This window comes from Vulpes vulpes, chromosome 8 (assembly GCF_048418805.1).
Source record: "Vulpes vulpes isolate BD-2025 chromosome 8, VulVul3, whole genome shotgun sequence".
Taxonomy (NCBI): Eukaryota; Metazoa; Chordata; class Mammalia; order Carnivora; family Canidae; genus Vulpes; species Vulpes vulpes.
The window spans coordinates 17,435,315-17,462,435 of NC_132787.1; the positions used below are offsets into that span (position 1 = coordinate 17,435,315).

Below are 27,121 nucleotides of genomic sequence, written 5' to 3' on the forward strand. Positions count from 1 at the left end.
GAACTTGCTGGAAATGGAAATTGCTGGGCTTCCGGGTTAGAGAATCAGAAACTCTGGGGGGTGGGCCCCGATTATGTTTTAATTAGCTAGGTAGGTGATTGGGTGCTTCCTCAAGTGTGAGAGCAGCTGTCTCAAGTAAAAGTTTCTGCCGGAGTTCACTAAGGTTTTCCCTGGTTGGAGTTGACTTTAAAGTGCAGTTGTGCATTTTTAATCTTTGAAATCCAGTGGGAGATCTGGATGGTGTTTGGAGTAAGTGTGGATTCAGGATTCCCAAGAGATAAAAGGGAAAGTGAAAACACTGGAGAGGTTGAGTTAAACTGAAGCATAAAGAGAATGTGCTGTTACCTCAAAAAGAAAAGGACTCTCGCTCAGAATAGGGGAAAGTTAAAGTGAGTACCTGTTCCAGGCTTTGCAGAGCAGAGGTACTATATGTCGATTGGCTAGAAGAACAGTAACCCAGGGATTGGTTAGAAGGAACAAAGCAAGAGCTGAAGTTGCAGTCTATTAGTATGAACAGGGGAGTTGGCCTGCTGGTGACCCCCTTCTCTTCACAATGAGGCCAGATGTTATTTTGCTAGTGTCAGGAGGGATCATATCTTTGATATCATGTTATACTTTCCTGCCTCTGTTAGCCTGTCCTTGCTTTGTTTCTGATTCATCAGCGTATAAGTGCAGTTGACTGTATAGAAGGGGAAGGGTTGATGGGAAAGCCTGCAGAACTAGAAGAGACATTCGGGACCCAATTCTACATTTTTCTTTCTTTGTGGTATTTCAGTTCAAGTCCATTTCATCCAAACTCTTGCCCTGTCCCATATCCACCCGTTTCATCCCGGACTGTAATTTCCTCTGTAACTTGTAAAAGGAGCTTATTGCTATGCCACTCTTTTAGCATTCATATTTTGTATAATGCTTTTAATTGTAATATGCTCTAAGTATTTTTTTTTTGAATTATCTGTAAGTAGAAGACAAGTATACCGCAACATAACCTTATAGTAAAATATGATTATAATGTTGGGTTTTGTGTGCTTATTTTTTATCATTGCTGTAATATCCTGCTTTGTTGGATAAATGGGTGGGTAATCTACCATAAGTGATTAGGGTCCAGCTCATGTATTTTAGTCTAGGCCCCCCCACAGCACATATGCTCTGTGTAAGAAGTAGGAGCAGCTTCTGCAGTGTACTGATGATTTGTCAATTGCCATGTAGGAGAGTAGGCAGTTTCAAAACATAACAGCCTCTGTTCTGAAGGATAAATTCTTGTTTGGAGCTATATTTTTCTGTAGCCAACATATTTTTGTTACCAGTGACTGGTTCCTTGATTGCTCTGTGTGATATTGTTTCTGTGGGAAAACATATTTTCATTTTTCTTCTTCTTCTTCTTCTTCTTCTTCTTTTTTTTTTTTAAAGATTATTTATTTTAGAGAGAAAGAGAGCTTGTGAGCATGTGGAGGGGCAGAGAGAGAGAGAAACTTCAGCAGACATGGGGATCAATCTCATGACCCTAAAATCACGACCTGAGTTGGAAGCTTAATTGACTGAGCCACTCAGGGGTTCTGGGACAACATATTTTCAGTTTTATCTTAGGATGTTAAGAATGCATCCTGTGCACAATCTTCCTTGTCTCTGGGCCCAGAGCAGCAAAGGAAGTAGGAATGGGTAGATATCTTGCTCTAGTAACTCATCCACAAAGGTATGTTCTTTTAATAAAGCATTCTCCACATGGCCTCAATAGGGAAATAAAAATAATTACTTTCTTGCCGATCTTTGGAACCCCTGCTTCCATACATCTGTCTATATTATTATTATTTTTTAAAGATTTATTTATTTATTTATTCATAAGAGAGAGAGATTGAGGGGGGCGGGCAGAGACACAGGCAGAGGGAGAAGCAGGCTCCATGCAGGGAGCCCGATGTGGGACTCGATCCTGTGACTCCAGGATCATGCCCTGGGTGTGAAGGCAAGTGCTCAACTGCTGAGCCACCCAACCATCCCTGTCTATATTATTTTTATCGCCCTTTAAGAGAGTTTGCTTATGTGAATAACATATTTATTGAGTTATAATGCAGACACTAACACAAGGCTCAGCTTTCACAGAGCTTGCATTCTTGTTGGGGATCCAGACAAGTAAACGATATAATACCAGGTCATGAGTGCTATAGATGGTAAAGTATTGGAGAGACAGTGTTGGGGGTGTAGAAATAGTGTAGTCATTCTCTGAAGGGTGACATTGAGCAGAGACCTAGATGTTGTGAAGGAGTGAACCAGGTGAAGAACTGGGAAAGGAACAGAGGGATGAGCTAGTCCAATAGAAGCCTTCAGTGTGGTATGTTGGAAGGACTAGCAAAGTTAATGTGGTGGGAGTGGTGGGGCAGAGAATGGGAAACAGCAGGTCTTTTTTTTTTTTTTTTTAAACAGCAGGTCTTTAAGTGAGTTCTCAACAGATGCAGAATTACGTTAAGTAAGTAAACTATTTTCAGAAAACTTCACGGATACAAAGTAAATATCAAGAAATGTCTTTTTTTTCCTCCCAAGGTGGAAAAAGAAAGTGGATAAATATTTGTGAGGAAAAGTAGTATGAGCCTTTATCTGAATTTACCCCTGGATGTTTTAGCTGGTCAAATTAACATAGTTTGAATCAAGGCTGACAGGAGAAGACAAAAAGTTGCACAAGTTCATTCAAATGGCAGGCAGTTGCAAAAAGAGGAGTTCCAAAATGGGTACAAAGGCAACAGTGTTGAAATGAAAGCAGTCTCCACAATAACTACTTTTAAATAGGTACCATTAATCTAAGTGTACAGGTTATTTTGTACTTAATTTGTAATAAGATATGTATCTAAATTCTAGAGATTGGAACTAAGCTATGGATGTTTTAATCTGTGATTCACTACAGGATTTTTCAGTATCTCAAATGTTACAGACATGAGTTATTTTATAATAATGTAAACGTAGAAGGTTAGAAGTTTGGGCTAAATGTGTATTAATTTTGACTCCTGTAAACTGCTGTTGAAAGAAATCTGTTTTCCTAAAAACTACTTTAAAATGGTGGTTTCGGGATCCCTGGGTGGCGCAGCAGTTTGGCGCCTGCCTTTGGCCCGGGGCACGATCCTGGAGACCCGGGATCGAATCCCACGTCGGGCTCCCTGCATGGAGCCTGCTTCTCCCTCTGCCTTGTGTCTCTGCCTCTCTGTCTCTCTCTGTGCGACTATCATGAATAAATAAATAAAATCTTAGAAAAAAATAAAATGGTGGTTTCAATTTTGAATAAAAGAGAACTTTATATATGACAGGCTTAAGATTCTGAGGTTTATACAGGATGAATGGAAGAACAATTATTAAGATTTTTGGAAAGCATAATGTTCTTGGGTAGGAAAGATCAATATTTTAAAGATGCCAATTTTCTCCAAATTTTTTAGTCAGACATTTATCTTAATAAATGTTCTTATGAATTAAATGAATAGGAAAGGTGATAAATTAAAAAGTTGAGTGGTATACATAAACCTAGTGTTATATTGAATAGGATGCCTCCGTAGATCCAGGCTCCTGGGAGAAGGTACGCTGAATAGATTCTCTTCATCACTGTTGGCTTTAGCCTTACTGAGAATTTACGAGTCCTTTCTGGGAATGTCAGCAGGCTAGGCCAAGTGTAAGCTCTGGGAATATGGCAGGATGGTAACCTGGTCCAGGTACTAGATATCTGGAGGGAGTATTATGAGAAGGAATGAGCTGCTTTGCATTTTTTTTTTTTTTTAACTACTAAAGTCCCCTTGTCCAAACTCAGGAGTAGGACAAAGTAGAACTTTGGGGGTGGGGTGGGGTGGGGCACAGAGTGACAGCGGGCACTTCAGCATAGGCTCATTGGGTGTCAGGTTCAAAAGGTGCTCCACCAACCGAGGGCAGCTGGTGATGACTACTCTTAACACTGTCTGGTGAGGCACATTGTTCGAATCTGGCCTGGTTCCTCTCCATAGCTCATGCACAGATAATTGATATTATCTTGTCTGTTTTCCTGTGTTGGATCTGCTGTTTTCTGTAGCCCATGTTTTCCATGTTTCTGTTTCTCAAAAATACCGTTAAGCAAAACTGAAGCACAAATAAGCTAGGAAGAAACACTTGCAATGTATAGGTCTAATAATAGGTTAAGATTTTAAATTCATAAATAGCTCTTAGGATTTATTAAGAATAAAAAAAGATAAAGAGAATAAGGATTTGTAGAAGAAAACAAATAGCCAGCAACAAGGATAGATTCTTTTTTTTTTTTTTTTTTTAAGATTTTATTTATTCATGAGAGAGAGAGTGAGAGAAAGAGAGAGAGGCAGAGACACAGGCAGAGGGAGAAACAGGCTCCATACAAGAACCTGATGTGGGACTCGATCCTGGACCCCAGGATCACACCCTGAGCCAAAGGCAGACGCTCAACCGTTGAGCCACCCAGGCATCCCGGATAAATTCTAACTTAGTAGAAATGTAATTTAAAATATGAGTCAGCTTTGAAGAAATGATGATGCTTAACCTTGTATTGGATAGATGGGCACGTACTACTCTTGGGAGTGTAAATTGCTACATTCTGGAGAGCATTTTGACAATATATGTTAAAAAAAACATAAAAATGTTCATACCCCTTTATTCATCAGTTTATTCCAATTTATTCTAATTTTGATTTGAAATATTTTGGTGATCTTAATTTGCCTTAGAGAATTTCTCTCGTTTTAAAAGTTTTCCTTTTATTTGGACAGCAATGTATTCAGTAACAGCGCTGTTACTCATTTAAATCCCCTATTTTATAAATATTTCTTTGTAATTTCAGTCCTACAAGATTATCAACTTTGCCCCCAGTTTACTTCGGATTATAGTCTCTGACCATGTGGAATTCCCAGTACGCCAGGCAGGTGAGTAGGTTTCTCATCCTTTATAAAATTATTTGTATCTGTGGTTTCTTCAAAAAATAGGAAGCACACAAAGTATTTCTAATGGCTTAAAAACTCACTTTTGTTTTCCCTGGAAACTTAACAACAGATACAAGGCTCTTATATCTCTCCTAGCCTTTCCACTCCTTTTCTCCTGCCAATTCCTTGCCTCTGAAACTTTGCCATTTTCCCCCTTAGCTTTCACACTTTTAATGGATTAATATCCCTAATTTTGTTATTCCTGGTGGCTGACCCTTTGGGTCCAAAGATGAAAACTGTGAATTTATGTATGTGGATTTGAGCTCCATTCATAAGTCAGATCATGGAGGTAATATGTGCACATATGTTCCTAAACACATCTTTGGGGAACAGGACTTTTGTTTTATTTTATTTTATTTTTATTTTTTAAAAGATTTTATTTATTTATTCATGAGAGACACAGAGAGAGAGAGGCAGAGACACAGGCAGAGGGAGAAGCAGGCTCCATGCAGGGAGCCCGATGTGGGACTTGATCCCAGGACCCCAGGATTACACCCTGAGCCAAAGGCAGATGCTCAACCGCTAAGCCACCCAGGCGTCCCTGGACTTTTGTTTTAAATATGAGACTTACTTTCAAATCTGTGGGATTTTACGGTAGTTCCATGATGTTGTGTGTTCCTCTTTTTGCCTTTTTAATGAGGTGGTCCTTAGAGCCCAGAAGGTAAAAAAATGGGAGACAGTCTTGGAGGGTCATGAGTCCTGAAAAGGTAGTAATTTCAAGATAAAGGGAGTAAAACAACAAATGCTAATTAAAAACAATTGATATTTAAGACATTTTAAAAAATCATGTCACTCAGTATATATACTCATTATAAATAATTTGGTCAATACAGAAAAATACAAAGATGAAAGTAAAACAATTATTCAATACTCATTGCTCAGAAATGGCCATCATTAACATTAGGTGAACATTAGTCTTTGCAGGTCGGTAGAAGGAAAGATCAACAATTTTATACAGGTAGGCTTATACTCTGCATGCTGATAAAAGTAATTTTCCTTGAACACAACAGCAAAAAAAGGTAAGGAATCATTAGTTTTGGGAAAATACTTGTAGTAATATGTATGATTTCCTAAAAGATCTCTTTGTTGTTAAGAAAAACCTATGGAAAAACACAACATTGCAATTATTTGGTACTTTAGTAAGGTTTATAAGACTTGTATGTAGATTTTCTGAAACCATAACTCTGAGTTGTTTAATCTTTGTTTTATAAAATAGGGCTGTTCTAAAATTACATTTTCCTAAGTGGAACCTATTTTAATTTTATAGGGCCATTGTGAAGTTCCTGTGAGTCTTTGTAAAAATAGTATTTTTAAAGATCCTAAAGCAGTTTGATTTAAGATGTCTTCTTTACATATAAACATTACAAAAACTCATCGGATTGCCCTTAATTCCACCCCTAAAGGTAGCTGTCCTCAACTTTGGTGCAGGTTCTCCTATTCTTTTTTCTCTCCTATAGATACAATGGTTTTATTTATTTATTTATTTATTTATTTATTTATTTATTTATTTATTTATTTATTTTCTTTTTTATTTATTCAGAGGCAGAGAGAGAGAGAGGCAGGCAGAGAGGCAGAGACACAGACAGAGGGAGAAGCAGGCTCCATTCAGGGAGCCGGATGTGCTACTTGATCCCTGGTCTCCAGGATCACACCTCAGGCTGAAGGCGGCGCTAAACCGCTGGGCCACCGGGGCTGCCCGATACAATGGTTTTAAAATGTAATAAACATTTTTTTTATTACACATGGTGTTTTGTAACTTTTTCCATTGAACTATATACCCTTGGGGGGGGGGTGTTGCATGTCAGTGTATATGCAGATATGTGTACTTTATGCTTTATCACAATTGTTCATTATTTCTTTGTACAGAACTACTATAGTTTATTTAAACAAGTTGATGGATATTTCCTTGATTGTCTCTGTTATTATTGATAGAGGCAAAGCTATCATGAGGCTCTCTAGATTTATCTCTGGATACTTGTGGGAATATTTTCAAAGAATAAATGAAGAAATGGAAATGCTGGGTCAATGGATAGTAATGATATTAATATTTAGAATTTTGAATCTTGGGCAACCGGGTGGCTCAGTGGTTTGGTGCTGCCTTCGGCCCAGGGCGTGATCCTGGAGACCTGGGATCGAGTCCCGTGTCGGGCTCCCTGCATGGAGCCTGCTTCTCCCTCTGCCTGTGTCTCTGCCCTTTTCTCTTTCTCTCTGTGTCTCTCATGAATCGATAAAATCTTAAAAAAAAAAATTTTTTTTTTGAATCTTCTCACTAAGTTGCTTTTGTTTACTTTTGTATTAACACTGAATTAAATGTTAGGTTCCTCATATCATCTATACAACTTTGATTTTTTTTTTTTAAATTTTTATTTATTTATGATATTCACAGAGAGAGAGATCGAGAGAGAGAGAGAGAGAGAGAATGAGGCAGAGACACAGGCAGAGGGAGAAGCAGGCTCCATGCACCGGGAGCCTGATGTGGGATTTGATCCCGGGTCTCCAGGATCGGGCCCTGGGCCAAAGGCAGGCGCCAAACCGCTGCGCCACCCAGGGATCCCATCTATACAACTTTGAATCTTAATAACTTAGATAAAAAAGTTTTGATATGAAATGTAAATAGCATTTATAGGCAGTTTTTCTTCATAAATTATGTAGATTTCAAATCTGTTAGTCACAGGACAGAGTTTATCTTAGTTGTTAATTTTTTAGTTTATTAGGACAGTTATCTCTCCTAGATTATCCATTTTATCGTTGAATCTGAAATACACAGTATTAAATTCTATATCCTGAATTTAAATGCCACTTATAAATTTTCTACCCTATTTATTATTAAAATACAAGGATGTTCCAAGAATCTTATGGCAACACCCAGGCAGGTAATTTATCATTTTATCATGACATTTAAAAGAATGATGTGATCTTTGCTTAAAAAAAAAATCAGCCTGCATAAAAATGTAAAAAATTATGCTAATATTAAATAGGAAGACATAGTTCTGCAGAATATTCAATTCTTAATTTTTTGGCTTGGGGGCAGTATTCTTGTAATTGTGAGTCTGAGTCCAGGGCATAGGGCTTACGTGATGATTTGTTGTACCTGAGAAGGAGAGAACTGTGTGTATGCTTTACAAAGTTAATTTCAAACTTCAGAGGCTTAGCATGGTAAGTGGATTTTGTAGAAAAACCAGATTTAATTCCTTTATGACTGGATGAAGATGATATTTGTGTTTTGTTAGCTCTGGTAAATGGTTAGATGTCTTTAAATAATTAAAGGGAGGGACACCTGGATGGTTCAGTGGTTGAGCGTCTGCCTTTGGCTCAGGGCCTGATTCCAGATTCCCAGGATCGAGTCCCACATACGGCTCCTCACATGGAGGCTGCTTTTCCTCCCTCAGCCTGTGTTTTGCCTCTCTTTCTGTGTCTCTCATAAATAAATAAATAAATAAAATCTTAAAAAAAATAATGAAAGGGAGATTTTTAGATTATTGATAGTTTGAATTATCTTTGGTACTTTTTTTCATTATTCTTAGCAATCCATGATTATCTGTAAGAGAAACTAACATTCTCTTATTAAATTATTACATTATGCTCAATTTTATTTTAAGTAATTGAGGATTTATTTAATTTTTTAAAAATATTTTATTTATTTGAGAGAGAGTGCATATGTGTATGGACGCAAAATGGAAAGAAGGAGGGACAAACTGACTCTGCACTGAGTGTGGAGTCCAATGAGGAGCTCAATCTCAGGACCCTGAAATCATGATCTGAACTGAAATCAAGAGTCAGATGCTTAACTGATTGAGCCACCCAGGTGACTCTAATTGAGGATTTATTTTAACATTTACAAATTAGTGTGCCTTTTACATAGGCCATCCTGTATAGTGCCCAATAATAAAAATATTTTTTAGTAGTAAAATTAATGATATTTAACGACTGAATTATAAATAAGTCCACGATTTTACCATGTCTCTATCTCTGCTGTCTGAACTTTGCAGTTTATTTTCAAGCTTCTTCTATAGGATTAAAATTTAGTTTTGTGTATAATGTAGCTGATTTTCTTTTTGCAGAGATTAATGAAATCAGTTTGAACTACTGACAGGGTGGGCCATATTCTTAGATCATTTATTCATTTTTTCAATAGTCTAAATTCTTATTGCTGATAATATAATAAATGTACTGGGATAAAAGATGGTAGGTACTTAGTCTAGAGCTTGTGTAGTCTGATTAGAAACAAGTAAGCCCTACCTCCTCTCTCTTTCTCAAATATTTTTTTTTATCAAAAAAAAAAATGGAAATCTCAAATGGAATTCTCTTTTTCAGACCTTGACTGAATCAAAACTAATGAAAGAGGAACATATAGTATGTCAAGTTCATCATTTCATTAAATTTCAGTTATATATATATTCAGTGTAGAACATGTTGGTTTATTCTCGGTGTCATAATACTTCTGTGAGCCAGTTTAGTTTTATGTAAAATTGGGATGAAGGGACGGTGGGGTGGGGGAAGAAGGGGGAGGAGAAACTCAGGGGAAGACAGTTATAATGCTTTGCAGATCACATCTCTTTATTCTTATGTATTATCTCTGTATATCATGTTACAAGTATTTATTTACACTCTGTGTTCAGCTGGAATAGTTAGAAAGCTTCACATTCCCTATCAAAACCCTGTCGTCATACATCAGCTTATTTCTTTCAGAAGCCATTTGCTAACTATTGAAGATGGTTACACAGAATAGGAACAAAATTATTATGTATTTTGATGGAAATAGATAAGAAATTTCCTGAGATTTTACAAAGATATTTGAAGATTGATGTCTTTTTTCCCTATTCTTTTATTTACAAGTGGTAGATATTTCAGAAGGGTTTGATAGAAATTAGCAATATTTCAAATATGGTAGTGTAGAATAGTGGCCAGTGAAGGAAAAACAAAAACAAAAACAAAAACAAAAACAAGAAAAGCAGTGTACATGAAGGACGGTAGAATTTTACCTTTTGTGGACTCAGCATTAGTCATTAGGAACAGTATGATCTTTATGCTATCAAAATACAGTTAGTGGAGTTTCATTTAGACTACCTTATATTTATTCTCAGCATATATATACTTGATTCCTAGATCATTTTTCTGTCCTATAAACTCTGAAACCTGATATCATGAAAAGTTTTCTGCTTAGATTTGCTTTACCAGCTAACGAGAAACTTTAAATTCTTACACATTTCCTTTCCTCACTTGGCTTTTTATAATTGTAAGATTTTTTTTCCATTTTTGCTGAGTATCATGTTTAGTAGTGAAGGGCTCAGCCTTTCGTGCTCTCTAAAGCTGAATTGAAGCCATCTTCTTAATACTGCTACATTAGCATATTTTTCTCTACCTTAGCTGCCATTTACTTAAAGAACATGGTGACACAGTACTGGCCTGACCGAGAACCTCCCCCGGGAGAAGCAGTATTTCCATTCAACATTCATGAAAATGATCGCCAGCAAATACGTGATAACATCGTGGAAGGAATAATTCGGTCTCCAGATTTAGTGAGGTACATTATACTACATATGATTAGTAGGAAGCATAGAATGTTTGAATGGGAGAGGTTGGATTTAATCATCAGTCTCAAGTTTGTATTTCTAGAGAGATAAAATAATGAAGGTGGGCACTCCAAAAATACTCTTTTACCTGTTTGTCTTTGCATTTGTAATCTTTGTCTCAATATTTTGGAAAAGATTTAGTTGCTGTACGTTGCCAGTTAAGGCAAAAATCAAAGTTAACGAAGATTATATAAATCCCTGCTACTTAAATAACCTGTGTTTTTAGTTATGCTCTCTTTACTTTTTACTATCTGCTTTCTTCCCCCCTGGCAGGGAAATTGATTCCTGGGAGTTTTAACCTACCACTTTTCTTTAAACTTTACCTATCTTTTCATTCCTTTTTTTTTTTTTGAACTGAGTATCTTTTTCTTTGGAGAAGACAGGATAGAAAATTGGCTCTGGTTTTTAAAATTTAGGTTAGATGCTGTTGGGCAGCACTGTCCAGTAGACCTTTTTGTGATGTTGGAAATCTTCTGTATCCATGTGGAGTCTATGGCTAATGAGTATTTGAAATGTGGCTACTATAACTGGGGAACTGGATCTTTAATCTAATTTTGATTAAGGTGCGCACATAATGCTGGTGGCTTCTGCTATTTCACAGCAGAGCTGCAGAGTCACAAACATTTTGCAGTTTTAAAATAGGAAAAACAGGGATGCTTGGGTGGCTCAGCTGTTGGGCTCCTGCCTTCAGCTCAGGTCATGATCCTGGGATCCAGGATTGAGTCCCACATCAGACTCCCTGTGAGGAGCCTGCTTCTCCCTCTGCCTGTGTCTCTGCCCCTCTCTCTCTCTCTCTCTCTCTCTCTCAGTCTGTCTCTCATGAATAAATAAATAAATCTTAAAAAATAAATAAAATAGGAAAAAGAAATCCTTTTCCTTGTGAGCTAGTAATTAGATTTCTATTGAAAATGGAAGAGGGAAAGAGGTGAAACTGACGCAGGGGGATGAAATTGTTTAACGTCCACAGATGAGCTATTGCTTTATCCCTGAGTGTCTAATGTACATTATGTCCTAATAAGCAGGAGGAAGAGGGAAGAACCTGTGAGGGAAACAGCAAGGAAGGAGAACAAACATTGAACTCCTCTCTGTGTGGCTCTTTTGTTAGTTAAGAGGAGAAAGGATGTGTACAGATTAAAGAAAATCACTATTATTCTCAATGGGTGCCCAGCAGTGGTTCCCCTTCTGGCACCATCGTGTGTCCATGTCATGTCAGAATCTTTACACTTTCAGTTCCGTCTGAATCTTGTAATGCTTCTACATGGTAACGTACGAAGGGATGGCTGCTCATAGCCATTCTTTGGTTGGTTGGAGTAAGAAGGGACTGGGAGGTCTCCAGAAGGTGAAATCTGAAGAAATGACAAGTTTCAGTTTTACTGCCCACAAAAATAACCTACTTATTGTTTAGAAACAACTGCTGGTGACACAAAAGGGGACTTTTATCTTTATTATGAGACAGTTGCTTCTTTTATGTCCTGAAGGCTTATTGGTAATAATTCATGAAGAACTATTCTTAAAGTTTAAGAGCGTGGCAAAGGACATTTTTCAAAGGGATTTGATAACAGAGAAATGGCATTATTTCTTGTGTGTTTTATTTCCGTGAATGGAAGTTATTAGCCAACTGAACACATGCGCTTTTTTTTTTTTTTTTGCATTATGCAATCCTAATTTAGCAAGGTTCACTTTCTAACCATTTGCAAATGACCATATAAGGACATATTGATAGTTTGTGGGAGAGAAATTTTTTTTCCTCATTTTTTTTTTCCAATCTTAGTTACAGTAGGGATCCCATTAAGGAAATGGTTACTGATATAAATATTATGAGATCACATCTTTTATTAAAATTTGTAGTTTTATTAAAGAGAATTCTCTGTTTTATGTCTTTCTTACTGCTTTTTTCTTCATTTCTTTGCAAAAAACTTAGCTTTCCTCTTTAAGAACTGCCAGCTAATACTTGTTTCTTATTTAGTCTAAAGGACAATTGCTGTCTCAGGAAGCTTTGATAGGAGCAGCATACTGTGTTGGCTATGAACTGATAATGGATGGTTCAAGGTTTTGACTCAACAGAGATGCTTCCTACTGTTATGTCAGCCTCTGTTTTACCTACTTTGACTATTTTTAGGCTAAGTTTTTCCAGTTGAAATGACACAATATTTTATTTATTTTGTTTTGTTTCCCCCTTAGGATGTGATAACCAAAATACAAAAGGTAACAAGCTGGGGAAATTTTGCAGAGCTGTGGTAGATTCATTCTTTTTTTTTGAAAATTTTTAAATGAATTTTTGGTTTTGGATTTTTCTCTCCCCAAAGCAGTATTTAGGATAATCCCATTTGAAAGTTTTCATTCATTGTAGGAAATTACCTATTCTGTTTATTTTCAGGGAATGGAGCTACTGAGGTGGTTTTTCTTTATAGAACTTTTCTTTTTTCCCCTTCCCCGAGATATGTAACTATATAATATAGGTAAATAGGGGTTAGAGTGCTTTTGGGTAAAATATTAAAGGTGTTTGAAACCTGATATTTATAACTACTTAGATTTTGGACTTTTCCCCCCCCACCTTATAGAGTCCAGTTAACAATGTGTCTCCGTGCCATCATTAAATATGATTTCCCTGGTCACTGGCCAGCGGTAGTCGACAAGATAGACTATTACTTGCAATCACAGAGCAGTGGAAGCTGGCTTGGCAGTTTATTATGTCTGTATCAACTGGTGAAGACGTATGAGTAAGTTGATTTCTATTGGCTAAAGATACCAGTCTTGTGTTACTTAGAATTAAATTACACCTCTCTGCAGAGAGGTCTGCTGTGTGGGTGTTCTGCAGAATCAGGGTAGTTTGGGAATTGTTGGGTTAAGCACAAACATGTTTATTTACTATAGTTATTCAAAGAACCTTTAATTTACTAATGTACATAGCTAATCTCTAAGGCAGTGATAAGATATGCAGTGTTTCTTGAATTCATTTGCTAGTTTCAGAGGCCCATTTATTAACAGCTTTCCTTGGAAACTCAGAGAGAGAGAGAGAGAGAGGGGGGGGGTACCTTAATATTTAAGTTCTTCAAGTGAGCACATTATCAAGTAAACCAAATATTTAACTTTCTGGATACAAAATAGAAAATGTTAAAGTTTCGTTGCTAGTGACATCCTTTGCCATAAAAGTTGACCAGGACATAGGAGACTAGTGAGCATCACATTTAATAGCAGTTGCTTTCTGGTTTCTAAGAGGGTTGCTCTTTATGTATGCAGGGTCCTGTAGTGTACCTTTAAGAAAGCTAATTAGTTCAGACTTTTTAGAGTTTTTAGAAGATATTTGAGATTTGGAGCATCAAAGTGATCTATGAGCACCTGAGTTTGCAAACTATTTTAACATCTCAACTTAGTATATTATAAGAAGAAATGTTTTTTTCCCCACATTATTTGTTATATCATAGGAATGTCTATTTAAACAGGAGTATCAACTTGTATTTTATAGGAAGAATTGTGGTATGATGAAAATTAATGTAAGTCATAGAAAAATTCATTTTGGAAATTTGCAAAATAGTGTAGAATTTTTTAAAATCAATTTAACTGTTTTTGGAAAGATTTTAGGTTTCTCTGCCTAACAGAGGGATATGTTCTTTCCCACTCTCTTTCAAGTTTATTCCAAGAATCCAAACAAAATGTAAGCCAGTGTTTGGAATGTTTTTGTTTCATTAGCTTTATCTAGTTAAAAAACATATATTAAAACTTTTTTTTCATTCATTATTTATAGCTCCTTTTTGTAGGGGGGGAATTATTTTTTTCTCTTTTTGTCTTTGCACATATAGATATAAGAAAGCAGAGGAAAGAGAGCCTCTTATAGCAGCAATGCAGATATTTCTGCCTCGTATTCAACAACAAATCATGCAACTCCTTCCTGATTCCTCACATTATTCTGTTTTACTACAGAAGCAGATTCTGAAAATCTTTTATGCACTTGTTCAGGTAAGTTTCTGTTGCAGAAGGTAAATATAGGACCTTGTATTTCTGCCTGACATATGGAAGGTGCCTAATGAGTGTCAATTTGTTAAAGGTTATTATATATTCCCACATGTATTTCTTTTTTGAAAAATCCTATGAAGGAACAAGCTCACAGAAATTAACTTAATTGTCCACGTTTATCTTAGGGGCAGAGCTGAGATTCACTGACTATGCCTTTTGATCCAGTGTCTGAAGTGTCGGTGAGGAAGAACCAGAGTAATTAACTGCCAGAGATTATTTGACTCATCCATCAGTAACATTCTGCCTGTTGATAAGTTAGGCTTATAGGAAAAGAAGAAGGAAAAGAAGAGGGTCCCTCTTTTACTGGAAAATCATACTGTGATAGTTTCTTTGCAGTGTGACTCAATTTAAAGCTAACAAAGATTTAGTGCTTCATTTTCTCTCATTTAAAATACTTCCTTTGTCTTATCTGAAAGGTATAAAGAATATTAATATGAGAGTCTAAAAAATAATTAGGAGAGGACAGAGATGGTATGTGTTAGATATAAAAATATTTAAAATTTAATCCTTGGGAGATTTGGATAAAGTATTTAGATCTGGGTGGAGGAAGAATAATTGTTTTTAGTTTGTTTAAAGTGTTTGATGATGAATGAGTCAAATTCTGTTACATGCTTTTTTTTAGTTAGATCAGTCATGTAAGAGGGTAGTGTTGTCAAGCTAGAGAGCCAAGATAGTTGGTTTTTTTTTTTGGCTGTTATGTCACTTAAGTACTTTTGTAATGTTTCAGAATATTCCACTCCAATAAAGATTTATATTTTTAGACTCCTCTTTTATTTATTTTATTTTTATTTTTTTTTTCAAGATTTTATTTATTGATTCATGAGAGACACAGAGAGAGAGAGAGAGGCGGAGACACAGGTAGAGGGAGAAGCAGGCTCCATGCAGGAAACCTGATGTGGGACTCAATCCTGGGTTTCCAGGATCACGCCTTGGGCTGAAGGCAGTGCTAAACCACTGAGCCACCTGGGCTGCCCTAGACTCCTCTTTTAAACTTTTTAAGAAAGATTTATTTATTTTAGAGAGAGATAGAGAGAGGGGGAGAGGGGAAAGGCAGAGGGAGAGGGCGAATCTCTGCACCCAGCACAGAGTCCAACATGAGGCTCAGTCTCACAATCTTGAGATCAAGACCTGAGTCGAAACCAAGAGTAGTAGGATGCTCAACCAACTGTGTCACCCAGGCACCCCTCATCTTTTAAACTTTTTATAAAGGGTGGTCTGAAGTAATTTTTTTTCTTCCAGCTTAGCAGGGAAAGGGAAGATGGAGAGGAAGTAAATCTGAGGTGGGAAGAAACTAGGAAACTATCCTCCCTGCCCCCCTACTATTCTTTTAAAGTAATAGGAAAGGAAGATATATGGTGCCTTTGGCTTTTTTTTTTTTTTCTCACAGAGAGAGAGAGAGAGAGAGAGAGAGAGAGGCAGAGGGAGAAGCAGGCTCCATGCAGGGAGCCTGACGCGGGACTCAATCCTGGGTCTCCAGGATCACACCCTGGGCCGAAGGCAGCGCTAAACCGCTGAGCCACCAGGGCTGCCCTGGCTTTTTATTAATAAGCACCATTCAGGAAGTTTCCTTGGGAGAATCACTTTACTCTGAGGCAAATGTTTTTTATTCAGAGAAAGGTTTTGCTACTGGATATAGTAATATCCCATTTATACTGAGGCTAGACTGCCCTTCCCATTGGAGAAGCATCGTAGGAATCAGGAAGTAAGACCAGGCTCATGAAATAATTTTCCTAAAGCCTCTACCTCTGATTTGCTAAGAGGGCAAAGTCTAAAAGTTTTCTCTCAACATATGCTGCTACAAACCTAAAAAAACCAGTGCAAAACCTCAAGATTTTTCATCATTTTGGTAATGTATTATATACTACCAAAGTAATATGCTCCCTCTGGGAATCCTGGAAACAAAAATTTAGGCAGCTTTAAGAGGCATGATACAATGATAAGGTAAGTACAAAGTTAATGTTTGCTAGTTTGGAAAGAGGCAGAAAAGTTTGTTTTAAAAAGTATGATACAATTAAATTGATTTTTGTCTAAGTAGCATTAAGTAAATGTTTATTGTGTACAGGGCACATGGATATTCCAATCATACTCCAGAATTCAGTTTGTTCAGACATGAACTCTTGGTCACTTAACCCACTAACCCGGAATCTGTACCTCTTCAGCTTCCTATTGCAGGATCTAACAACTCCCCATTGCACTTAAACTGGGAACTTCTTAACATAGTCTATAAAACCCTTCATCGGTCTACCTTATCTTTTACTGTTCTTACCTTTGTACTTTGTACTCTAGCCATCCTGACCAGGTTTCTACTTCATTAGGTCATGCTCTGTCTCATTCTGAGCCTCTGAAATACTGTCTTTCCGTCTGGAACACTCTAGTCCTTTATGCCCTGGCCAGTTTGTGCTCTTTCTCCAAGTCTCAGCTTATGTGTCACTTCTAGAAAGATGTCCCTAATAGATTACTAGCCTGGTTGAGGCAGTCCTCTGGTGTGTGCCTTTAATGATACTGTGTGTGTAGGTATATATATGATATATATCATATATATATATCGTATATATCATATATATATATATGATCAGATTATCGCATTGTATATCTTACACAATGTATGTCAGTGGTATTTCAATAAAGCTGGGAAAAAAGTGGTTAAAATGAAAAACTTGACACACAAAGAGTTAAATGGTAAAAATCACTTTTCTAGAATCTCATGCTGAATAAATGAGACCTTACTGTATTAAAGGATTTTTTTTTTTAATTTAAAAGTAGTTCAAAAAAAAAAAAAAAAGTAGTTCAGAGTGCCTGGGTGGCTCAGTCCATTGTGTGTCTGCCTTCGGCTTAGGTTATGAGCCTAGCTAGGGTCCTGGGATCGAGCCTCCAAGCCCCCCGCCCCGCCCCCCCCCCCCCGCTTGTGTGTGTGTGTGTGTGTGTGTGTGTGTGTGTGTGTGTGTGTCTGTCAAATAAATAAATAAAATCTTTTAAAAAAGTAGTCCAGAGAAACAATTCATGGCATGCATATTTCTAGATTTTCAAAATTTTAATTTGCATATGCTTTTAGATCTATTTTAAGTTAAATTTTAGGTTAAACCATATGAGATTACTATTTTTGTGGTCAAATGTTAGCCATTTCATATATTTCAATATTCAAATATAGATGAAATTGCTGCCTTTTTTAGAAGGGAGGAATTGTTGTTTGATGATGATGTTCTTCTGTTTTCAGTATGCATTGCCTCTTCAGCTGGTGAATAACCAAACCATGACTGCATGGATGGAGATCTTTCGAACTATTATTGACAGGACAGTTCCTCCCGTAAGAAAGGGCTTCTTATTGAGAAAAACTGGGAAAAGTAGGGTTTGGGATGTTTGTGGTAGACTGATTTATTATCTTAGCTTGCTATTTGGAAAAAAATTACTATTGTAATAAAAAGAGTAATACATACTCATTTTTATAAAGTTCAGATAGGCAAAATTAAAAAAAATAACTGTATTTAATATTACTAAAGATGATAAAAACCATTTTTAAAAGTTGATATTTATTACTTTGGTCTTTTTTTTCCCCCTCTGGGTCTGTATACAGCCACATTTTATTAATAAAAATGATATATGTAGGTCCTGTTTTGAAATTCATTTTTCATTTAAAATCTCTTATAAATATTTTTTATGATTATGAATGTTTTTATACTATCATTTTTGTGGAGTGTTTCATTTGCTGGACATTTAGGTGGCTTTAGGGTGTTAGTGTTTTAACTATAAGGATGTAGTTAAATTTTTATGCACATACATGATTATTTTCTTTGGAAAAGCTCCTAGAAGTGGTTAAGGCTTTGACAGATCTTGTAAAGTGCTCTCTAGAAACATTGCCCTGGCTTATATTTTAATAAGTAGGGATTGAGAATGTCTGTTACATTAAATTCTAAGTTTGCCAGTTGATAGGTGATAGTGTCTTGTTTTTATCTGTAATAACAATGATGCTATATGTCACTTATTAAATTAACTCAAAACTAGTCAAAATAACTAAGTAACATTTTAAAATTTCAGCTTGTCTTCAAATGTGCAGTACTCTTTCTTTTATCCATATCTTGGGACACATTATATTGAGGTTTAATTTATATACAAAATGCACAGAACTTAGGGAACAGATTAGTGAATTTTGACAAACACACACCTGTGTTACTGTTACCCAGGACAAGATATAAAACCTTTCTGTCGTCCCAGAGTTTCCTCAAGGGACATGGTGTTTTGTATTTTGTTTTCCACTTATTTGGGCCTTTTGAAAATAGGAGATAAATGTGAACAACAGCATTAGTTGAAATTTGCTTTGCTTATTTAATTTCTACCTAGCAACCTATAAGTAAGAATTTGTATTTCTATGGCAATCTAAACTCACATTTAATAGTACGTACTCTATAACAAGATTTATTCTGCTTTTATTATTTGCATAAATCCTTTTATTATGCAGAAATTTAATGTGGATGTTTTTGTCCTCTTAGGAGACTCTGCAGATTGATGAGGATGATAGACCAGAACTAGTCTGGTGGAAGTGTAAGAAATGGGCACTGCATATTGTAGCTCGTCTCTTTGAACGGTAATTCTCTTTATTAGATTCACGATCTTATGATCAGTACTTCAGTATTGGACACAGTAAAGCTAGATAGGTCTCTTGATGCTCCACAGTGTATCATTATTTGTCTTTAAAAGCCAGAGTGGGCAAAAAAAGTCACCCTTTGTTTTAGGGTAGGCTTAACTGATTGTTGGCTTTGGGATCATAATGATGTGAACCATCTTCTCTGGACCTTTCTGTTCCTCTGTGAAAAAAGAATGGATACATGACATTGGTTAGCTCATTGAAAATATCTAGGAATTGTACAAGAAGGTGCATGGCTACTCAGGTCCATAGACAAGTTAGTCAAAGTTAATTATAGAAACATTTATTTTTAAAAAATCAGATATAACATTTTTATTTGTAATATTTGCCCTTGGTTAAATTCTTGGTTAGGTAGGTGGACGTGTCTGCTGAAATTTTAAGTATGGCCCAGAATCTAAGTACAACAAGCACATCATGATTTCATCTTGGGGCTTGTGGAAAAGGGGAAAGGGTCAGTTTTCTGGCCAAAGAGAATAGATCTTTCAACAAGGGACAATATTTAAACTAGTGAGCATGCTTTGTTTTAAAAATTTATAGTATTTAAACATTTTCTCTTTGTATTTTAAGATATGGAAGCCCAGGAAATGTCACAAAAGAATACTTTGAATTTTCTGAATTCTTTTTGAAAACCTATGCAGTGGGAATTCAGCAGGTAATAAACATATGCTTTTTAAATAGAAAGACAGTTACTTTTTAAAGTAGTTAAGTCATTTCTATTCATTTAAAAGTAAGGTATATAAACATATAACATTTTTTTCCCCTCCCAAACTAAGAATTCTTAAATTAATACATTGTATATTTATAGGTGTTGAAATGGTAGCTCTGGGAATCTAATATGGTGCAATCTGTTTTAGAACCAGATGTGCCATGGCAGCTTCCACAAGAAGTGTCCTTCCAAACTCCTAGATGCTAGACTCAAACCTTCTAAGTTTGTTGATACCGATGTTGCAGGACCAATGCTTAGATTGGGTTCTTCTGTTAACTCTCTGATCTCTCTCTCTCTCTCTCTCTTTTTTTTTAACTCTCTGATCTCTTATGCATGTCTTATTCTCTATTTCTTTGATCCTCACCTCTTTCTTCTAAGCTTTTCTATCAGAAATTTTATGTAATGAATCGATCTATTTCAAGATGGGTGGAGCTCAAAAGTTAAGAACTTCAGCGGAGAACTTACACATTTTTGTGGAAGTTTGGGAACCATTCTATACAGTGAAAGTTAGGAGTTCTTGAGAAAGAAATCCCAAGTTGGTATTAATATTTAAAACCTTCAAAGGACATTTGGGCGTGAAGATTGGTTGGCCTGTATTGCCATTTGAATCACATTTTGTTTATATTTCAAAAAAAGAATTTTAATAACTATTCAAGCACTGGCTGTATCAAGACCACAGTAAGGAAGTAAGGATTAATCAAACAGTATAAAAACCATTAACAACGTAGAGGGTGTTTCTAGGTTTTTATAAATCTGTGCATATTAGTCTGCTTTATTATCAGTGGTATCAAGTTAAATACTTCAAACCTGTCATTATAGATCAAATACTTCCTTTTATGGACAATCATTTTGTCTAGTATCATTCTATGGATTATCATTTCTAAAAAGTGTCTCATGATAATTCAGGAGAACTATGGCTGTAATTTTCTCACAAATTATTTTGTTAGCCCATGAGGCAGTCTGTAGGGAAAATTAGTGAATAATGAATAAAATGATCCATTCAGCCATTCTCTGTGGAAACTAGGATAATCAGGAAGCTGGTCAGCTTTGTCTTCTGCTATCTCCACTGCAGTTCAACTCATTAGGCATCCTAAAGTTGATGGCTTCTTGAAGTGTGTTCAGCCCAGTTTCAGTGTCACATATACATGTGTACGTTGTTGTATGTAACATATGCTTTCAGATTTCATGGCTTTGTATCTATGTCATAAACTATTTATACCTTGGTTACTTAAGGTATATGTTCCTAGTATTTAAAAATTGTTTTCTTATGAAAAACTGTTTTCTTCTTTGCTCTTGTTTCTCCTCTCTTACTACACCCACTTTGTATGAGCAACAACTGTCTTAGAAAGAACTGTGTTCAGTAGCATCCACTTTTAGCTTGCATCGCAGAAAGGGCATCTAATTGATGGTAGGACTTCTGACAACTTTTATAAACGTGAATTTTACATAACTTGAACTGAATTCGTGTTCTGAGTTTATAAATTCTGTACATGTTTTGAAAGAGCTCTTTTTGTTTATTTAGCAGCTCAGTTTTAAGCTTGCTATAGTGATGTGCTTTGGGATCAGGAATTGGAAGATTTGGACTTTGTTGTAGTGCTACCTCTGATGGAGGGTCCTTGGGACAGTCACAGCCGCTTTGGGCATGGTTCCTTCCTCACAAATGATTACTTTAAAAAAATAAGACTTTAATAAAAAATAACTTTTTAGTTTTTTGTTATGTTTGCAAAGACTTTCTGTGGTCTAAGATTATAAAATTAAATTCTTTGATACTTACTCCTAGGCATCTGATGCTTTCTTTTTCTTTTTCTTTTTTTTTTTTCTTTTTTTCTTTTTGTTGGTGGTGTTGAAATAGCTCCCCATCTGGAATTCATTTTGGTATGGAGTTTAGTTAGGGAGCTGGCTTACTGTTTTTTTTTTTTTTTCATAGAGCTCATCAGTTGTCTTGATACTGTTTTTTTGGATAGCTAATCATTTCCCTTCCAATTTGAAATGCACCTTTATGAAATATTGAAATCTGTTTATGGTGTCTCTTGCTGTGTGGATGCTTTCAGTGTTCACTTAGTACAGTCTGTTATTCATATTTCTTTTAACAGGAGTCTTAACTTATTTGAAGAGCTTAGTTACATAGCATAGAGTGTAGACTTACCCTGAGTTGTTCCCCAGGTTAGAAGTGGGACACGTGGCTGAAAATCACAGTTCAAAAGAACATGGACCCATCTAATAATTAGAACTTCCTGTGGGTTTTCTCACAAAATACCAATTGTCCCTAAAATCTGTTTATCTCTCTCGATTCTGGATTTTGTGTCCTGCCTAAAATGCCCCTCCTCTTAATCTGAAAATTATTTATGTTCTCCTCTACTTTCTTGTTCTCTTTTCCTGTAGGTACTACTAAAAATTTTAGACCAATACAGACAGAAAGAGTATGTAGCCCCCCGTGTTCTTCAGCAGGCATTCAACTATCTCAATCAAGGGATTGTTCATTCTGTCACCTGGAAGCAGATGAAGCCACATATACAGGTCAGTGTCAGGGACTAGCTCTCCAGAATCCTTCTCTGGTTAAGTTAGATTTTCCAGACAAAGTAAGTCACTAATCCTGTATTATGTATTTAATGTATTTTTATTTCCATGAAAAATTTCAAATGCACGCAGCCTTATATCTGATATGATGGGCTTAGAAATTTAAGTATTTGGGAGAAGAGGAAGACCTTCTAGTTTAATGAGTTATAAGACCTGGATTCAGCTGGTTTTGCCTGGAGTCTCATGTAGCCTCAATTTCTCTTCTGGTCAGTCAGGTAGTGTTTTTCTATCCTGCTTATCTGCAGGTTGCTAGGCTCAAATGTGGTATTTTTTGTGATAACATTTTGAAAAGAGTCACCAAGGCTCTAAGGTGGTAGCTCACAAGGTTTTGATGTCTCTTTTGGCATTAAGTTTTATGAAAGCAGATGTTAGAGCTTTCTGTTTTTATATCAATTATGTACTTAAAGATAGAATGTAACATCATTATTTGATTAAAGAACAAATGAGAATGAGAAATCATTGGCCATTAATAAAAAAATTCCTTCTTGCGTATAGATAATTTTGAGTAATTCAAAGATGTTAGGAACTGACTTTTTTTCCCCCTCTCAAACTAAGAATTGTTAAATTCTGCAATCTCTGTGATAGTACCTAAAAAAGGCAATGTATCTTTACATTGCCTTTGGTGTCCAGAGTAGAATCTGTTTATTATTTATTTATTTATTTATTTATTTATTTATTTATTTATTTATTTATTTTTTTCAAAACCTTCTTATTTAATAGAATGCTCTTCATGATACCTCTCAGAATATAAACAGAGCTTGGTGTAAAGAAGCTCACTGTCATGACTAAGACTTCTATGAGGAGTTAGGCAGTATCTTGATCTATCCCCACCCCCTAACAGATTTTCCTAAAACATGTGGGATAATCAGGGAGGAAGCACATACATTCCTCTCCAAATGAGGGCAATGTTACTCTTCCCAGAAGGTAATGTTACAACACTGGCTCCTGAAGGCAGCAGCCACCCGCCAGCCACTTTGGAATGGACAGTTATAGCTGTGCACTTTGGAACCTGTCAGGTCTCGAGTCTGATGTCTGAGGAGTTTCAGTCCACCTCCATCCCATGAGGGGCAGTGGAGTTTGGTGGCTGCAGTCAGCATTCTATCCTTTGATCACAGCAATCGGTCTCAGTTTAATGGCCTTCTTGCTGATTCCAGCATCATGGCAGGTGTTCACCACATCCGTCACATTCTTATAGGACTCCGGAGCCTCTTCCATAACCAGTTTGGATGAGGCAACTCGGATTGCGATTCCCATATCTGCCAGTTTGTCCAAGACATCCTGGATATCTAAATTATGACGGGACAATGCACGGCCTGCTCCATGGCAAGTGGTCCCAAAGGTCTCTGTCATGCCCTGCTCGGTCCCCGTAAGAATGTAACTGCAGGTGCCCATGGTGCCACCAATGAGCACCGGCTGTCCAGTGAGTTGGTAATCCACAGCAATGAGGGGATGGTGAGGAGGGAAAGCCCGAGTGGATCCCTTCCTATGTACCAACAGTGTCCATTCCTTTCCATCCACCACATGCAGTTCTACTTTGGCAGTATTGTGAGAAACATCATAGATCACATGTAGGTCCAAGTCATCAGGGGTTGTGTTGAAGACCTTGGCTAAAGCCTGACGGGTTAAGAAGGTTACGGAAGAGCGGTTGACCCAGGCGTAGTTCCCAGCAGCTGCCATCCCCTTCAGGTAGTCCTGACCCTCTGGGGAAGCAATCTGAGCACAAGCCAACTGCCGGTCGTTGACTATAATCTTGTCTCTTTTCATGGCTTTTTCCATAGCTACCAGTGCATCTGTGGCTACTTGGTGGCCTAAGCCTCTGCTTTCACTGTGGATCATCACACACACTTGTCCCTTTGGGCATTGACCATGTATTGACCATGAGTATCTTAGCAGCATACTCATTGAAAATCTCATCCACAACCTGGATTTCTGCATAGTGGTTGCCTGCTCCCAGTCCCCAACTGAGGAAGGCCTCTTTTCTTAGCCCTTGCAGAGACTTTATTGGGGTTGGCCTGCAACATCCTGCCATTCTCCTCACAGTGCTCCTTGTCCTCAGCCCAGGCATAGCCTTCCCTCAGGGACCAATCCACACCCATCTCTAAGGCCTCCTCCAAGTCTTTGGCACTCATGGGGATGACACCTTTTGATCCCACTCCAACAGGAATATGGTCAAACATAGCTTGGGTAAGCTGCTCCTTCACAGGCTGGACATCACTTTCATCTAAATTGGTTCTTAGCAAGCGGACACCACAGTTGATGTCAAATCTGACACCACCTGGGGATACCACTGCTTCGGGGTCATTCATATCAAAGGCTGCCATCTTCCCAATAGCAAACCCATAACCTGAATGGACATCAGGAAGCCCAATAGATCTATGAACAATCCCAGGCAGGGCTGCCACGTTGCCAGTTTGTTTCATGGCTGGTAGGAAGCCACCAACACCACCACCTTGACAGGCATTTCTTAATTCCTCAAACATTAATTTTTCCAGAGCATAATTCACATAGAAAACGTCTTCCACCTGCATGTTGGGCACGAAGCCCTTCTTGATTCTCCAGCAGTTTTTATTGATCTTTTCCAAGAACTGTATCTCATCATTATAGCTGCGACTCATGGCGGTGACAAGGCTGATGAGAACTCCCGGCTCCGCCTAGAATTTGTTTAGTGTCACCTTATTATTGGTCTGATAAATATAATATCTTTTGTATTTTCTGTGGACATCTTAATAATATTAATCTAGTCCCCTTGATCAAATAGTGGTAGTTTCTTTGCAATTAATAATGATACTGATTTCATTTTATGTACTATAGTTTTATAAATTAAGAGTGAATTTTTTTTCTTGATGCTTTTGGTCTTATTTTTACATTGCTGTAACGTAGGAATAAGAAAAATTCAATTCATTGGTTGGATTTTTTTCTCCTAGAATTTAATTTGGAATAAGTGAGATGATCCTATTTTTACATATGTAGTTGTTAAAGCACAAATGAGCTTACTAGAGCTTCAGCAGCAGTGTACATAGAGGCTATTATTATTATTATTTTTAAGAAGATTTTATTTATTTATTCATGAGAGACACAGAGAGAGAGAGAGAGGCAGAGACACAGGCAGAAGGAGAAGTAGGCTCTATGCAGGGAGCCCGAAATGGGACTTAATCCCGGTCCCCAGGATCACACCCTGGGCTGAAGGTGGCACTAAACTGCTGAGCCACCCGGGCTGCCCTAGAGGCTCTTAGGTATGATTTTTTTTTTTTTATCTGAAATCTGCATTTCTAGAGTAGGAAAATTTTTTCAAAATAGAAGTAGAAAAGACATTTTAATATTGCTGGTACATTGACATTTAGGACCAAAATGAAAATATAAAAATGTTCACAATATGAAACACAATAGTAAATATAACCTTGGCTTGATATTTATTTTTCTTCCTTAAATAATTAAGGTGTGTTTAATATTGATTCATTAGTAAAGCTATTATCCTTGCTGTTGCTTCAAAAAATAGCATTTCCATTTATCTCTTCTCTGTACTTTAAATCAGTTATTTTAAAAAGCAATCTTAAGTTTAACTCTTTTTCCCCTGTACCACGAGGCTCCCCTCAGCCAATGCAAGCTTAACACAAAGGTTAATGTAACAGTTTGGAAAACTAATACCCTAAAGGCTGTCAGTAAATACATGATTAATAGTCCCCAAATTTGAATAACCCATAGCCATTTGTTGTTTTGTTTTGTTTTTTTCCTCTTCTTAGAATATCTCTGAGGATGTGATATTTTCTGTGATGTGTTATAAAGATGAAGATGAAGAGCTGTGGCAAGAAGATCCATATGAGTACATAAGAATGAAATTTGGTAATCAAGAGGATTTTATTCCTCATCAATACCTGCATATGTAAAGTAATATGACTAAATTTGTATTTTTAAGCAGACTTTATTACTTTGTTAAATTCCCAGAGTTCTGTGTTGCCTGATAAACTCTGAAACTCGTGAAAGTTTGATGTTCTGTTGAGCCAACGGACTTGAGGCCTTAGTGTGTAGAAGATGGAAAGCCGTTTTGTTCGTCCGTCTTATGGGTGCTGAAGCATGGTCATGAAGCCATCTACAACTTTTTCTGTTCTGATGGTGATCTGGAGGGACCATCCCTTTCTGTACCTTTTGGGATACCTATTTGTAGAATGGGTTGTCCTGAGTCTGGGATATTGTTTGGATTTCTGCATATTTTGGGAGCACACCAATTTAATTTTTTAATTTTAAAAAAAGATTTTATTTATTTTTTCATGAGAGAGAGAGAGAGAGAGAGAGAGAGAAAGAAACAGAGACATAAGTGGAAGGAGAAGCAGGCTCCATGCAGGGAGCCTGATGTGGGACTCCCTGAGCTGAAAGCAGATGCTCAACTGCTGAGCCACCCACGTGTCCCAGGAGCACCCCAATTTAGTATGCCTCTTTATCTTGGTGGCTAAGTATTCAACATGAGAGAGAATATCATCACTGTGTGGCCCTGTCTCAGGAGGAAACTTTTCACTTGGATCTTTTGGAAGTTACTGAAAAACTGTGTAGGTTGCTTGAGTTCATTCTCTTTTATCTCCAGTTTAAACTAATTGCTTCATGGAATACTCAGTACTTAGCATAGCAAAATGTTATTTGTGTACTTCTGTTTCTCCTGCAACTTAGAGCTATTTGA

General features: G+C 36.9%; 1 protein-coding gene and 1 pseudogene across 4 annotated transcripts in view; one reads left to right on the forward strand and one right to left on the reverse strand.

The window, feature by feature from the left end:
- IPO8 (importin 8) overlaps positions 1-27,121 on the forward strand; it is a 70,114-nt gene that overhangs the window by 1,936 nt on the left and 41,057 nt on the right. The window contains exons 2-10 of one of the 4 annotated variants that reach the window (XM_072765649.1): positions 4,805-4,886; positions 10,311-10,467; positions 13,078-13,236; positions 14,317-14,473; positions 17,745-17,834; positions 19,015-19,109; positions 19,737-19,821; positions 22,258-22,392; positions 26,193-26,292. In XM_072765649.1, the coding sequence (XP_072621750.1) occupies positions 4,805-4,886; positions 10,311-10,467; positions 13,078-13,236; positions 14,317-14,473; positions 17,745-17,834; positions 19,015-19,109; positions 19,737-19,821; positions 22,258-22,392; positions 26,193-26,292 (1,060 nt within the window). The remainder of the gene's footprint in view (positions 1-4,804; positions 4,887-10,310; positions 10,468-13,077; positions 13,237-14,316; positions 14,474-17,744; positions 17,835-19,014; positions 19,110-19,736; positions 19,822-22,257; positions 22,393-26,192; positions 26,293-27,121) is intronic. The other 3 variants (XM_072765651.1, XM_072765650.1, XM_072765652.1) reach the window with 3 other exon arrangements.
- Positions 23,450-25,078, reverse strand: LOC140599824 (RNA-splicing ligase RtcB homolog pseudogene; annotated as a pseudogene).